At 53.3% G+C, this 16,212-nt stretch overlaps 1 protein-coding gene across 4 annotated transcripts in view; it reads left to right on the top strand.

The window, feature by feature from the left end:
- Positions 1–16,180, top strand: part of CLN6 (CLN6 transmembrane ER protein) — a 59,555-nt gene extending 43,375 nt beyond the window's left edge. For 2 of the 4 annotated variants that reach the window (XM_034939009.3, XM_034939010.3), the window contains exons 2-7: positions 4,528–4,642; positions 8,744–8,842; positions 11,279–11,467; positions 11,826–11,881; positions 13,390–13,512; positions 14,734–16,180. In XM_034939009.3, the coding sequence (XP_034794900.2) occupies positions 4,528–4,642; positions 8,744–8,842; positions 11,279–11,467; positions 11,826–11,881; positions 13,390–13,512; positions 14,734–15,004 (853 nt within the window). In that variant the 3' untranslated portion in view covers positions 15,005–16,180. The remainder of the gene's footprint in view (positions 1–4,527; positions 4,643–8,743; positions 8,843–11,278; positions 11,468–11,825; positions 11,882–13,389; positions 13,513–14,733) is intronic. The other 2 variants (XM_034939011.3, XM_034939012.2) reach the window with 1 other exon arrangement.
- Positions 16,181–16,212: the final 32 nt, after the last annotated feature.

The raw sequence follows: 16,212 nt of genomic DNA, 5'->3' as shown, positions 1-16,212 counted from the left end.
CCCTCATGCAAGCTTTGTGTATTGCCCTAGGCCACGCTGATCCCTTTCTTTTTTTTCAGTATTTATTGATCATTCTTGGGTGTTTCTAGGAGAGGGGGATGTGGTAGGGTCATAGGATAATAGTGGAGAGAAGGTCAGCAGATAAACACGTGAACAAAGGTCTCTGGTTTTCCTAGGCAGAGGTCCCTGCGGCCTTCCGCAGTGTTTGTGTCCCTGGGTACTTGAGATTAGGGAGTGGTGATGACTCTTAACGAGCATGCTGCCTTCAAGCATCTGTTTAACAAAGCACATCTTGCACCGCCCTTAATCCATTTAACCCTGAGTGGACACAGCACATGTTTCAGAGAGCACGGGGTTGGGGGTAAGGTTATAGACTAACAGCATCCCAAGGCAGAATAATTTTTCTTAGTACAGAATAAAATGGAGTCTCCTATGTCTACTTCTTTCTACACAGACACAGTAACAATCTGATCTCTCTTTCTTTTCCCCACATTTCCCCCTTTTCTTTTCGACAAAACTGCCATCGTCATCATGGCCCGTTCTCGATGGTCGCTGTCTCTTCGGAGCTGTTGGGTACACCTCCCAGACGGGGCGGCCGGGCAGAGGCACTTCTCACTTCCCAGACGGGGCGGCTGGGCAGAGGTGCTCCTCACTTCCCAGACGGGGCGGCCGGGCAGAGGTGCTCCACACCTCCTAGATGGGGTGGCCGGGCAGAGGCGCTCCTCACCTCCCAGATGGGGCGGCCGGGCAGAGGCGCTCCTCACATCCCAGATGATGGGTGGCCGGGCAGAGATGCTCCTCACCTCCCAGACGGGGCGGCCGGGCAGAGACGCTCCTCACCTCCCAGACAGACGATGGGCAGCCAGGCAGAGGCGCTCCTCACTTCCTAGACGGGGTGGCGGCCAGGCAGAAGGGCTCCTCACCTCCCAGACGGGGTGGCCGGGCAGAGGTGCTCCTCACCTCCCAGATGGGGCGGCCGGGCAGAGGGGCTCCTCACCTCCCAGACGGGGCGGCCGGGCAGAAGGGCTCCTCACTTCCCAGACGGGTCGGCCGGGCAGAAGGGCTCCTCACTTCCCAGACGGGGCGGCCGGGCAGAGGCGCTCCTCACATCCCAGACGATGGGCAGCCGGGCAGAGGCGCTTCTCACCTCCCAGACGGGGCAGCCGGGCAGAGGGGCTCCTCACTTCCCAGACGGGGCAGCTGTGCAGAGGCGCTCCTCACTTCCCAGACGGGGCGGCCGGGCAGAGGCACTCCTCACATCCCAGACGATGGGCAGCCGGGCAGAGGTGCTTCTCACCTCCCAGATGGGGCGGCCGGGCAGAGGGGCTCCTCACTTCCCAGACAGGGCAGCTGGGCAGAGGTGCTCCTCACTTCCCAGACGGGGCGGCCGGGCAGAGGCGCTCCTCACATCCCAGATGATGGGCAGCTGGGCAGAGGCGCTTCTCACCTCCCAGACGGGGTGGCTGGGCAGAGGGGCTCCTCACATCCCAGACGATGGGCGGCCAGGCAGAGACTCTCCTCACTTCCTAGATGGGGTGGCGGCCGGGCAGAGCCTGTAATCTTAGCACTTTCGGAGGCCAAGGCAGGTGGCTGGGAGGTGGAGGTTGTAGCGAGCCGAGATCACGCCACTGCACTCCAGCCTGGGCAACATTGAGCATTGAGTGAGCGAGACTCCGTCTGCAATCCCAGCACCTCGGGAGGCCGAGGCGGGCAGATCACTCGAGGTCAAGAGCTGGAGACCAGCTCGGTCAACACGGCGAAACCCCGTCTCCACCAAAAATACAAAAACCAGTCAGGCATGGCGGCATGTGCGTGCAATCCCAGGCACTCGGCAGGCCAAGGCAGGAGAATCACGGGAGCCCGAGGCAGGGAGGTTGCAGGGAGCTGAGATCACGGCAGTACAGTCCAGCCTTAGCAACAGAGGGAGAAGGAAGAAGCGAGGGAGGGGGGAGGGGTGGGGGAGGGGGGAGGGAGATCCCTTTCTAACCTGATCTCCTGATAAGCCTAGTAATCAAAAACAGAATAGCAAGCTGTTGGCCAGGCATGGTGGCTCACAGCTGTAATCCCAGCACTATGGATGGCTGATGTGGGTTGATTATTGAGCCCAGGAATTTGAGGCCAGCCTGGGCAACATAGTGAGACCTCATCTCTACAAAAAATAATAATAACAATAATAATAAAATAAAATTAGCTGGGCATAGTGGCATGCACCTGTGGTCCCAGTTACTCAGGAGACTGAGGTGGAAGGAATGCTTGAGCCTGGGAGGCCAAGGCTGCAGTGAGCTGTGATCACACCACTGTACTCCAGCCTGGGTGACCCTGTCTCCAAAAAACAAAACAAAAAAACAGAATAGCAAGCTATTAAGAGCACAGGTCTTGAATTAACATAAACCCAGGTTTGAATTGTGTGTGTTATTCGGGACGACTGGGTTGCAAGTGACAGAAAGCCAGTGTGAACTGCACCATCCTTAGCAAAAAGGAATGTGTTGGCTCATATGGCCAGATCATGAACTGGCAACATGAACACTGTCAGCACTTTTTCTCCCCCTTTCCCTGATCCTCTGCGAGGCTACTTCATTCTTACCTGGATGTCCCTTGAGGGTGGAACCTTGGCTGTAGGCCGTCCTGGGCTTGCACCCTTAGAACCCAGCACTATAAAGGAAGGAGCTCTTTTCCCCACCTGCAGTTGGAAAAGTCCCACTGGGCCAGTCTAGGTCACTGGCCCTTCCTGTGGCTAAGAAAATATCATGTCTTACCAGAAGAAGCAGTGGATGGGAAATAGGCTGACAAAAGGAATTGTTGCCACAGCTCCTTACTACACGGGTGGCTTTGGCTAAGCACCTAATCCCTCTAAGCCTCAGTATCCTCATGTGTAAAGCAGATGCGTGGATTAGATGAGATAGCGCAGGTAAAGACCTAGCATTGCACATAGTTGGTGTTCAGTGAGGGGGTGGAAGATACCGAGTAGAGGGGACAGGAAGACTTAGCTGACCTAGGGAAGGCCTACCCAACCTGTCTTGCCTGCCACTAGAAAATGAGATTTCTCCCAAGAGCTTGCCTCCCTGTCCTGGGGTACTCTACCAGCCAGTATGGATCATCCTTGGAATTGGCAGGAAGGGATCTCAGAAAATTAGGGAAGCAACAGCAGTATCGACAGAAGACAGTCTTTGCAGTGCCTCTAAGCTAATGTTTGCCACTACAAAAGGAGTAACTGGTCGTTGTGACTGTTTTAATCAGCCAGTAGTTGCTGAGCATGGACTAGGGCCTGAGCTCAGAACTCTGGAGGAATACAGATTTGTGGTCCATGGCGCCTGTTCTTGGCACAAACGAGACGATGAAACCCACACCTCAGTCCTCTTAGGATGTGGCTGGCTGCTTGTCCCTGGAGGTGTGCAAGTAATTGCAGGGACTCTGTAAAGAGGATTTGGACTCTGATAGGGAGGTGGGTGAGTTGGGAGAACCTTAAAGGTCACCCCTGTTCTCGAGGGTCTAGGTGGGAGAGTACAGCTCCAGCCCCATTATGCCAGACTGGGTTGGCGTTGAAGTGCTCCCTGCAGTGGGCTGGTGGGGCTTTGGGAAAAGCTTCATCAGGGAAGCCTTCCCAGAGGAGGCAGCACTGGTCCTTGAACTTCAGTGCATCTGTGAACAGCAGATGACCAACTGTTTAGTGAGAGGGACAGGCCTCCAAAGATGTATCGTGAGGCAGTACTCCACTTCCTGCTGTGTCTCTCACATCACCTTGCTTCTGCTGGCTCCTTCTCAGGTTCTACTGTGGACTGCTGAGAAGAGGAGTACCAGCAGCCCAGCCTGACCTCCTCACAGTGCTGGAATCAAGCGAGCAGGAGGCCCTATCCATTTCAGTCTCTCTAAGGCACATTTCATTGGAGGGCTCTGATTGGCCAAGCTCTGGTTACATGCCCATCCCATAGACCAATCCTGATGGACCCAACTATGGGATGGAGGTTAAAAGTATAAGCTCAGGAGCCCAATCATTTGGGTTCAAATCCTTAGCTGTGTGACCGTGAGCAAGTTATTGAGCCTCTTGGGCCTCAGTTTTTTCGTTTCTAAAATGGAGGTAATATTTCAGCCTTGAAAGGTTTCTGTGAGGATTAAATGAGATAATACATGTAAACAGCTAACAGTAGTGCCTGGGATATAGTAAGTGCTCAACTAAGGTCAGCTGCCATGATCCATCATCAAGTTTCATGCTTTTCAGCCACGATTGCGTCCTTTGCCTTTCTTGATTTCCTCCATCTTTCAGTAGGGGAGAAACCCCAGCAGTTACACCTGTTCAGCTGTTTCCTTCCTGAATCACAGAGAAGCTAAGGTCGGGGCAGCTGAAGTCCACCTTCTCCTTGACCGCAGGGCCAGACCCCAGTATATCCAGCAAAACCCTATCCATAGAACTCAATTATATGTGTCTCCTCCTGTCCTCAAGTCCCCAGACCTCTTTGTGGCTAATCTCAGGGGAAGATTTTGGTGGAGGAGGAGAGAAGAGCTGACTTCTCTCGTCTGGTTCCTTCCCAGGCATGGCTCTGTGAGCGCTGATGAGGCTGCCCGCACGGCTCCCTTCCACCTCGACCTCTGGTTCTACTTCACACTGCAGAACTGGGTTCTGGACTTTGGGCGTCCCATTGCCATGGTGAGTGTGAAATGGTGCACAGGGCTCTGACCAGCACTGAGGACACTTAGTGTGGCTTGAATTTGCCAAGTGACCTTAGACAAGTCACTTCTCCTTTATCTCCCAGTAAACTGAGAGAATAGGCCTGGATGCCTTCATATCCTTAGCTCTATGACTTGGCCCATCAGGCAACTGCCAGCAAGTGGGGGGCCTGAAGAGTCATACTGTGCCCCAACTCTCATGGGGGAACTGGTGGTCCTGAACAGTCATACTGTAATACTGTAACCCCCTCTGGCCTGTGTCTGGAAGCAGGTGAACCAGGTTGAACCAAATCACCAAGACAGACAAAGGGGTATAGGAAAGGAAGTGGAGCACCGCACCCCCACCCCCGTCTCCCCCGTCCTTCCCCATTACCTTGGGATAGTATTATTTTTTCTGGAGTTGAAGGGCGTAGGCTGATTTTGCATATTATATATGACTGTGAGCCATGAGTAATTTTTAATGCCATCCAGTGAAACCATCCCCTGCCTTCCAAGGCTACTTCATGCTTTAGTATCCAGTGGTGGCCTCCACAGACGAGATTAATGCTGGGAGGGCACCAGTGCCCCTTGCTTGTAGTGGGAGGATGGAAGATAGGTAGGTAGGTAGGTAGATAGATAATTGACAGATGATAGATAATAAATAGACGAACGTGAAGAAAATTAAGTGAGATATCACCAGGTATCAAGTCATTATTTGGTAGTGGGGGCACAGTGTGACTATTCATGGCCCCCAGACCCCTCCCACCCAACTTGCTGACAGTTGCCTGACGGGCCACAGTCATAGAGCCAAAAGATATGAAGGCATCCAGGCCTATACTCTCAGTTTACTGGAAGATAAACGGGAAGTGACTTTTCGAAGGTCACTCAGCAAATTCAAGTGTAAAAATAACAATATCCAGTGCTGAAACTGGCACTTTGTACATGCTAGTGATCATGCAAATTAACAAAGCCCTTTTGGAGCCGGGCATGGTGGCTCATGCCTATAATCCTAGCACTTTGGGAAGCTGAAACAGGAACATCACTTGAGCCCAGGAGTTTGAGATCAGTCAGGGCAATATAATGAGACCCTGTCTCTATAAAAGATTTGTAAATTAGCTGGGTGTGGTGATGTGCACCTGTAGTCCCAGCTACTCAGGACTGAGCTGGGAAGATCTCCTGAGCCTGGGAAGTTGGTGCTGCACACCACTGCACTCCAGCCTGAGCGACACAGTGAGACCCTGTCTCAAAAAACAAAACAAACAAAAAGCAAAGCCTTTTTGGAAAGCAGTAATAATTCATAAGTAACAACTTGGCAAGATTAGTACTTAGAATAGTGCCTAACACAATAAGTGTTTAATGCATTTTTACTGAATGAATAATAATTATAGCAAAGTTAGAATAGTGGCTAACATCGAATGTTTATTCTAAGCTCTTTATGTGTTTCAGTTTATTTAATTCTCATATCAACACTATTGCTAATCTCAATGTTATAGATGAGGAAACTTGAGGAGAGAGAGAATAAGTAACTGGCTCGAGGTCAAGCATAGAGGCCAGCATCTGCCCAGGCATTCTGGCCCTGGAGCCCCTTCCTGACAAGGTTGAATTCTCTGTCACATAAATATCCAGAATCCTAATATATTCATCCCTCTGACCCAGTAATACCCTTCCGAGAATCTGCCAGTAGGGATATAATCAGCAAGAAGACAGCAGTTTCCTCTAACTCAAAGATGTTCATTGCAGTGGTGTTTATGATAGCCAAACCTTAGAAGTGACTTGCGTGTCCAGCATTAGGGACTGGGTAAATCAGTTTTGCTATGTCCATTATAGAGAATGTTTCCTGGCAATTAAGCAGAAATTATGGATACTATAGAGCAACCTGGAATATTTAAGGAGAAAAAAGGTTCCTAAATGACATGCAGACTGACTAATTGCAAGTCAATAACGAGCTTGTCTACCTGGGATCAAAGACTTGATAGGCGTAAAGAAAAGCTGTCCCGGCAATGCTGTCGGGGAGTGATGGTGGGTGCTGGTTCTCCTTCCTGCAGTCTTTTTGAAGGTTGCCTTTTAAATGTGGAAAAATAAGAGGAATTGAGCCAAGAGTTGGGACATCTGGTTGGGTTTGTGGGTGACCTAGGGCAAGTCACTGTCCTGGGCTTCATTTCTCTCTCCAAGAAGACTGGCTGGACTGGCTGCTCTGAACCTTCTTCTAGCATGAAGGGACCACATACTGGGGGCCAAAGAAGCTGCCCATCAAACTGGTGCTAGAGAGAGAGATGAGGCCAGGAGTGGGCTCGTGGCTCCCCTCACTCACTAGGACCCAGCTTCTACTGGCATAACAGGGTCTCCTATTGGGCAAATCACTTCCCCCATCCTGCTTAGAGCTGCTGTGGCCACTGTAACCCTAAGTAGGACTTGGTGGAGAGTAGACATTTGAAAAGCTCCTGTATACGCTAGAGATTTTCAAATGTATGCATAATAGTTGCAAATTTGTTAAAAACAAAAACATTTACAAGTTATAAAAGTAACATGTCATAGATGTAACATAGTTGTAACATAAAGAAGTGTTAGACTCTCCCTACCCCTTTCCTGTCCCACTGCTGACAGTTTGGGGAATACCCCTTTCACTCTTTTCTCTGCTTATACAAACACATATATACATCCTTTTCCCTTCTAACCATAATGGGATTTTGCTTTATACTTTATTTTGCAACCTGCTTGTTTTCCTTTAGAATATATCATATGGTGGGCATGGTGGCATGTAATTCCAGCACTTTGGGAGGCCAAGGCAGGAGGATTGCCTGAGGCCAGTCCTGGCAACATAGCAAGACCCTGCTTTTACAAATAATTTAAAAATTAATGGTGCTTGGTGCCTGGCACCTGTAATCCCAGCACTTTGGGAGGTCGAGGTGGGAGGATCGCTTGAGCCCAGGAGTTTGTGACCAGCCTGGTCAACATAAGGAGACCTCATCTCAATAAAAAAGAAAAAAGAAAAATATATATATTATAGATCTCTCTCCATGTCAGTACATATAAGGTGTCATTTCTGTTAATGGCTACTTAACCTTCCATGGTAAGAAGTACTATCAGGGATTCAACTGGTCCTGTTTGATTGAAGAGTCAGCCTATTTCTGATGTTTTGCTATCAGAGTATTTTAGCAAGTATATATATGATGTAGGTAAAGAGGCAGATACACACATGCACGCTGAGTAAGAGAGAGAGATTGAGATTGCTGCATTCTGTGAGTTTTATTTCTGCAGGTTTAGTTTATCCAATATGGCATTTCTGTGTTAAAAGAGAGAACCATCTGAATCCTTCCTTGAAACTTGTGGGCCTTATGTGTGTTTTCAGTCAACAGATACTAGAAGTACAGTTTGGGGGTTGTGGAATGCTTTAACCCTGCATAGGGGTTTTCACACTGGCCTGGACAAGGCCAGGGCTCAGAAGAGAGAGCATTGCAGAAGGAGGAACTACCCCTGGCCTGCCTTCCTCTCTCTGGGAAGATAGGGAAGGAAGAATTGAAGCTACTTTGTAGAGCATTCTTATTTTCTCCTTTGTCTCCTAATGTGTACTTTGAACCTGGTTTGGAAGCAGTCCCTCCACATCAGGGCCTAGCACTCAGGAGACTGATCTTGGAGTGCCAGAACCTGAAGGGTCCAAGTAGGCCCTCTGGGCCACCTCTCTTGTGTTATAGATGGGGAAACCAAGGCCCAGAGAAGGGAAGTATTAGCCCAGGGTCACCCAGCAAGTTGGTGCCACAACGGAGTCCCTGAGAAGCCTACCAACTCCCAAGCTGGCATCAGGGTCATTTATTTGGTATCTGCTGGGTGAGGGGCACAGGGTCAGGCCTTGCCTGGAATTGCATCTGCTCTGTGTCTGGGGACAAGTCCGTTACCTCCTCTGGGACTCAGCTTTCCTGTCTGGATAAACCTTTGTCCCAAGGCTGCCGAGAAGGTCCAGCGATCACAGGAAGAATTAAGTGTACATGATGGGGTTGGGGGTGAAAGGAGTTGGGGTGGGCGGCATTAGGGGCAGACTCCCTTGAGGCCCGAGGCCCGTGTGGGGCTGTGCCCAGGTGAGCCCATTCTTCCATTTGCTCCGCAGCTGGTATTCCCTCTCGAGTGGTTTCCACTCAACAAGCCCAGTGTTGGGGACTACTTCCACATGGCCTACAACGTCATCACGCCCTTTCTCTTGCTCAAGGTACTGTCCCAGGGCCCCCACTCTTTCCTGTCATCCCCATTCTTTGCACACCTGGCAGGAAGGTGATGCTAAGCCCTGTGTCCTGACTCAAGCACGCTCCTGCCTGCTGCTGGGGGGTGAAGGCTGTGACAGAGCAGCATGTCCAGGGCCTGGGGCCCGGGGAAGGCGGAGCTGCCGGTGGCCTGGAGGGATGGAAAATATGCCCCAAGAAAGGGCTTTTGATTTGAGCCTCAGCCTGGCGTGCCAGTGGGGGAAGCAGAGATGTGTTCAGGTAGAAGGACCTAAAGACAAGGCTGTGCTTGGGAAACCGTAAAACATTTGGGGAGGCTGAGGCAGAAGTGACTGGAGGTCCAGGGAGAGGTCAAGGACCCACTGGGAAGAGAGGAAGAAGCCAGGTGGCAGGAGAGGCAGCAGCAGCAGCTGAACTCCATCCTCCACCCTGGAGAGCCCTGAGATGTCACTGGGAGCACGAGCAGGAACTGCTGGCTTTGCACTTTGCCAAGTAAGGGCTTTAAAACGACTATAGCTTGAGCATCCCTAATCCAAAAATCTGAAATCTGAAATGCTCCAAAGGAGTCTGAAATTTTTTAAGCACTGGCATGATACTATAAGTAGAAAACTCGGCCGTGCGCGGTGGCTGGAGCCTGTAATCCCAGCACTTTGGGAGGCTGAGGTGGGTGGATCACTTGAGGTCAGGAGTTCAAGACCAGCCTGGCCAACATGGTGAAACCCCCGTCTCCATTAAAAATAGAAAAAATTGGCCAGGCGCAGTGGCTCATGCCTGTAATCCCAGCACTTTGGGAGGCTGAGGCGGGCGGATCACCTGATGTCAGGAGTTCGAGACCAGCCTGGCCAACATGGTGAAACTCCATCTCTACTAAAAATACAAAAAAAAGTAGCCGGGCATGCTGGCAGGCACCTGTAGTCCCAGCTACTTGGGAGGCTGAGGCCGGAGAATCACTTGAACCCGGGAGGTAGAGGTTGCAGTGAGCCAAGATCACGCCATTGCACTCCAGCCTGGGCAAGAGAGCGAGACTTCATCTCAAAAAAAAGAAAAAGAAAAAAATACAAAAAACTTAGGGCTGGCATGGTGGCTTACGCCTATAAGCCCAGCACTCTGGGAGCCCAAGGCAGGCAGATCACTTGAGGTCAGGAGTTCGAGACCAGCCTGGCCAACATGGAGAAACCTCATCTCTATTAAAAATACAAAAAAGTTAGCCAGGTGCGGTGGTATGCGCCGCAGTCCCAGCTACTTGGGAGGCTGAGGCAGGAGAATCACTTGAATCCAGGAGGTAGAGGTTGCAGTGAGCCGAGATTCCACCACCGCACTCCAGCCTGGGCGATGGAGCAACACTCCGTCTCAAAAAAGAAAATTCTACACATACGTACTTAACACAAACTTTGTTTCATGTACAAAATTATTTAAAATGTTATATAAAATTAACTTCAGGCTGTGTATGTAAAGTATATAGGAAATATAAATGAATTTTTCCAGGCAAGGTGGCTCACACCTGTAATCTCAATACTTTGGGAGGCTGATACAGGAGGATTGCTTGAGGCCAGGAGTTTGAGACCACCCTGGGCAACATAGTGAGACCCTATCTCTACAAAAAATTTAAAAATTAGCTGGGCATAATGGTGCACACCTGTAGTCCCAGCTACTCTGGGGGCTGAGGTGGGAGGATCTCTTGAGCCACTATACTCCAGCCTGACTGACAGAGTGAGACCCTGTCTCAAAGAAAAATGAAAGAAATGAATTTCATGTTTAGACTTGCATATGCATTCCCAAGATATCTCATTGTGTATATGCAAATATTCCAAAATCTGAAATCTGAAACATTTCAGATAAGGGATGCTCAGCCTGTATCACCATTTACTATCACCATCCTTTTGTATTGAAGAAAGATACTTCAAATCTCCAGAAGTAGGAGGGGTATAATCTCAGAACTCTGGTGTGTTTTCAGTTAAACAGTGGCATTTCAGAAGCACCTGCCCCCATCCCTGACATTTTCTTCATGTTTGCTGGGACCACTCAGAAATCAGAAGGTGGCTTCAGCAGGCTGGGCCGGCCACCCAGGGACACAGCCAGGGACAGTGGGAGGGCTGGGCCTGAGCCTGGACTCCTGCACTGAAGGCTGGGCTGTCCCCTCCAGCCTACAGCTCATGTGTGACTTTGGGAAAGGAGTTGGGCCCTCTGGTCTTTTTGCTCCCTGGGTAAAGTCAGCGGGGGGTGCTGCTCCGCATTCCCTCCTGGGTTCATAGGGGTCACGGGAGGATCTGGAGGCTGGGCTGGCCTGCTAAAGGGACCAGCCACTTTTTGGAGTGACATTCCAGCTGGAAGCGTCCATCCCACCCCAGGTGTGAGGGGGGAAGCAGAGGGTGTCACATGCTGTGACAGAGGTGGGGTCATGCTGCCAACCCCACTCTGAACCCCAGCTCATCGAGCGGTCCCCCCGCACCCTGCCACGCTCCATCACCTACGTGAGCATCATCATCTTCATCATGGGTGCCAGCATCCACCTGGTGGGCGACTCTGTCAACCACCGCCTGCTCTTCAGTGGCTACCAGCACCACCTGTCTGTCCGTGAGAACCCCATCATCAAGAATCTCAAGCCGGAGACGCTGGTGAGGCCACCTCCTGCTCCCTGCCTGTAAGCCCTAGGAGCACAGTCTGTCCTGGGAGGCTGAAGAAATGGCCCCCACCCCTCGCCGCACCTGTCCTTCCACCAAAGGCATTCTGCTAGGTGAGGGCACCGTCGCCTGCACCAAGCTAGGATGCTCAAGTGTTCTTAGGAAGTGGTGCACAGACTGCCTCCCACCTGGGCCCCTGTAACAGAGGGCGAGGCCCCGGGTAGGGAATAAGGCAGTGGGGGAGGCCTGGGACTGGGAGAAGGATGGTCAGAGGGGATGCTTGGGGCCCCAGCACCTCCCTGGACTGACATCGACATCCCCCCTGACTCTGCCCTGCCCGTGCCTCCCTCAGATCGACTCCTTTGAGCTGCTCTACTATTATGATGAGTACCTGGGTCACTGCATGTGGTGAGTGATGGACCCATCTGTCTATCCCAGGGGCCCCAACTACCGGCTAGCTCTGTCGCTGGCTCAGGGACACACTGAGCAAGGCTGTCTGGGCTGCAGGTCTCCATGTGTTGAGTCTCATCCCCTGTAAAGGCGCTGTGAGCTCAACCTCCAGTGAAGTTGTCCCCGAGGTTGCCCGGGAGACCCAGCTGCTGTCCCAGGCTCCAGGCCCCGGCTTCCAGCCAGCATCCCCCCCAGCATTGCCACCCCCGCCCAGCCCTCAGTGCCCGCTGCGGCCAGCAGAGGGCAGCGAGCGGCTTTGGTCCTTCCTCGCCAAGCCTGAGCCCTGAGGGTGGGGGAGGAGGACGCGTCCCTGATAAACAACCCCCAGATGGTGATGGCGGGGGGTGGGGGCACAGCCAGGGACCCCCACCCGTGTCGGGCCTGCTCTTTGGGAGTGGAGGAAGCTGCGGGGAGCCAGCTGGATCAGGCTGAGGAGGGGCGTGCTGTTTGCGCTCCCCCTTCTTCAGAACTCCCAGAGGGGCACCTTTTCCTACCTACCCCGTCCCTCAGTCTGGGGAGACCTCAGAAATGTGGTCTCAGCCTCAGGAGATCCCGGGCCCAGGCTGGGAGCCTTCATCTGTTCCAACCTCCCATCTTACCCAGGAGAAACTGAGGCCAAAGGGAGGAGGGCTCCGAAGGCTGCAGCTGGGAGGTGAGGGCCAGCCCTGGATCCGGCTCACTCCTGAATTGGTGCTCACAGCACACGCACCCTGCACGGGCGTTTCCAGGGTGTTTCGGGCCCTGCAATGTCAATCCTCCTGGCTCAGCTGGTCCAGGGTCCCTGGACAGGCCTCCTGCCATCTTTCCCTGGCCTTTTCCAGAGCCTCTTCCCACAGAAGGTTAGGGAAGGGTGGAGGGGCTAGGAACAGAGAGCTGGAGCCCCAGCAGGAAGTGGGTGTGGGTGAGAAGAGGCAGGCGGGTATACCGGTGAAAGTCAGCACAGGTGGGAGAAAGGGAGCCGGTGTGTGGAGAGGGGAGAGGGTAGTATTTTGGGGTGAGGTGTCTGAGGTGGGGGTGGGGCTGTGTGCTGAGTGTGGGTGCAGTGCTTCACCAAGAGGCCCCCGCAGGTGCTGTTCTCTTTTTTAACATGTCGACCTCCATCCTCAGCCCGGGAGGTGCCTCTGTCTCCAGGCTAGTGTGGTGCTGGGCTGCTGGTGTCTGCGGTGCATGAGACAGACAACCCCCCAGACACCCCTTACCCCCACGGAGTGAGTGAGGTGCCCTGGGCGGTGTGGACGCCTCTGGGCCTCTGACTCACACATGCCTTGCCTTCCTGTTTCTGTTTCTGTCCCACCTTTGACGCCCAGCACAGGCAAGGTCGGGTGGAGAGGAGCGCCTCTCACCCAGGCTAGGCGTTTTGTAAACCGTGACGTGGTACTCCATGAGACCGCATGGGAGCGGGTGCGGAGGTGGTGGGGAAGAGGGCCGCTGAGCAGGCCTCTAAGACACTGGCCTTCCTGCCACAGGTACATCCCCTTCTTCCTCATCCTCTTCATGTACTTCAGCGGCTGCTTTACTGCCTCTAAAGCTGAGAGCTTGATGCCAGGGCCTGCCCTGCTCCTGGTGGCGCCCAGTGGCCTGTACTACTGGTGAGTGGACATCAGCATGGGGGCAGAGGCAGGGGCACTGAGAGAGCCACGGCAGCAAAATTCTGCACTTGCCAATGGACCTGCTGTGTGGCCCTGGGGAGACTGGCCCTCTCTGGGTCCGTGCTTCTTGTGTCTAGTGGGGACTGTGACAATGCCCTGTGGTGGCCTCTTTGTTTCCATGAAGCCCAGGCCTGGGTGTGGCAGGGAGGTGGGAGGAGAGGGCGAGGTTGCACAGTCTGTCTCCATCCTCAAGCCCCTCTCGCTCTGTGCCCCATCTCAAGAACCCCAGTGTTGCCCTGGGGCCGGTACAACCCACCTCCGACACCAAGCCCTGTAGTGGGCTGCGGTTTCCGCCTCTGTGAAGTGGGGATGATGGTACCTGCCTGTCTTCCTCTCAGATGATGAGGATGCTGAGGACAGAGAGGGGCTTTGTCAAATGTAAAGCACTATGGCGAGGCCAGACTGGGGGGTTTCATGGCGTAGGGGCTTCTGGCCTGGGGTCTTTGTTCCCTCTGGCTCTCTCTTCTTCCCATTGCAGAGGACTTAGGCCTCAGCCAGTCTCCTAGCCCTCATCTGTCACTTCTGCCCTGGAGACAGGTCCCCCTGGGATTGTGGGTATCATGGGAAGGACAGGGTGGGGGCAGGACTGGACCCTTCTCTGATGGGAGGCCTCCCTCAAAATGAAAAGGGCCTCCTTTCCTGGGCCAGCTCTAGATCCTCTCCCCGGCCTGTCCCCTGTGTGGCTGAGATGGCCCACTGGGGCTCATCTGTATGCTCTCTGGGGATTAAAAAGAATGGGTGGCAGCTACAGTGAGCGGGAAAGACGTTAGGGGAGCGCTTCCTGCTGGTTCTTACCCCGGCGTCCTGCCACAAGGGTGGCTGCCGTCGTAGTGGCAATTGTTTGTTGCTTTCTCCTCTAGTCAGTTTTTGTTGTGTGGAAGTATAAACAATGTGACCAGAGAGGCCAGAAATATACATTTGTAGGTATTCTGTTATTTAAATATTGGCAACAAACTCAACATTTAAAAAACAGTAACTATACCAGCTAAATCAATATGCTGCCCGTGGGCTGTGGCTTAGAGTGGCATAGTTCACTGAGCCCTGGCACCAGAGGACTCTTCTGCCTGCCTGGAGGGCAGCCTGGCTCTCGCACACAGGGAGGGATGCCAGGCAGGACGGGGTTGCCACGGCAGCTGCCTCACTCACCCCTGGCCTTTCCAGGTACCTGGTCACCGAGGGCCAGATCTTCATCCTCTTCATCTTCACCTTCTTCGCCATGCTGGCCCTCGTCCTGCACCAGAAGCGCAAGCGCCTCTTCCTGGACAGCAACGGCCTCTTCCTCTTCTCCTCCTTCGCACTGAGCCTCTTGCTTGTGGCGCTCTGGGTCGCCTGGCTGTGGAATGACCCTGTTCTCAGGAAGAAGTACCCGGGTGTCATCTACGTCCCTGAGCCCTGGGCTTTCTACACCCTTCACGTCAGCAGTCGGCACTGAGTCCCTGGCACCAGGCTCTGGCGCTCTGCTGGGTGGGAGGTGGGCCATGGAGGGCATCTGAATACAGGAGTGGGGGTGGTGTGGGTGTGTAACCAGAGACCGAGAGCATGAGTGGGGTGTGCCTTATGTGCGTGGATTCGTGTGTGTGTGTGTGTGTGTAGATTTGTGTGTGTGTGTCGTGTGTGTGTGTCTTGTATATGTGTGCGCAGAGTGCATCATTTTCAGACTCTACTATTTCCGTCAAGTTTCTGTTTGATTTGGATCATCTCAGGATCGGATTCTGTTTTAGTGTTTCTGGGCCAGGATCCGGGCCCCTGCCCTCCTCTGCACCTGACCACACTCCCTGCTCAGGGCTGGTCTTTTCTTCCCGGACATCTTCTGGTAGCCGTGCAGGAGAGGGCTGGGTGGGGCAGAGGCCAGGAGGGGACCTGGTGTGTCACCTACCCACCACCTGGCTCATCCCTCAGGCCCACCCTGACCCTACATTACATAGGTTACGTCAGCCTACTGTGGCTGTTGAGCAAAGCATTTCTCCTTTCTGGGCCTCATTTGCACTAGATGGGCCTGTGGTCCCAAAGTAGGTCAGTAGGTTGGGGTTGCTGACACCCCTTGGGTGCAGCTTTGGGACAGATGAGTGGCTCTGTCCTGTCACTGCCCTCTCCCTGCCTGGGGGCTATGTGCACTCCAGACCCCCGCCCAGGCTCAGGCCCATGAGGTGTGGAGACAACCTGGCCCCCAGGAGCTGGAGGCACCGCCCACTCCCCTGGCATTCCAGCTTTGCAGGTGACCCTCCTCTACCCAAAGCTCTGTCCCCCTGCTCCCACTCCAGAAGAACTGTGGCACGCGCTTCGGGCAGCCTAGCCACAGGCTTTGAGCGCCTGCATTCCTGGGGGCTGGGGGGTGGGGTGCCAAAGGCCCTGAGCAAAAGCCAGAGCTCCTCTCATCAAAGCCTTTACAAGGTGCTGGGCCCAGAGGCTTTGCCTTGACAGAGTGGCCCAGGGTTTCGAGGGAGTAGGAACCTCCCCCTACCTAGGACCCTTCCCGTGGGGGGTCTACAGAGTTGGGGACAGAAGGGAAGGGACCCACAGGAAGTCACAGTGGTGCCCAGGGATGTGTCAGCCCCCAGCCACGGGGACGCGGGATTCAAGAATGAAGTAAATACAGTCACAGCCCCAAGTGGTGTTGGAGGTGTTTTTTGTCTTTTCTCC

This window comes from Pan paniscus, chromosome 16 (genome assembly GCF_029289425.2).
Source record: "Pan paniscus chromosome 16, NHGRI_mPanPan1-v2.0_pri, whole genome shotgun sequence".
NCBI classification, from domain to species: Eukaryota; Metazoa; Chordata; class Mammalia; order Primates; family Hominidae; genus Pan; species Pan paniscus.
The sequence above is the reverse complement of the archived record's forward strand: the minus strand, read 5'-3'. Positions and strand labels throughout refer to the sequence as shown.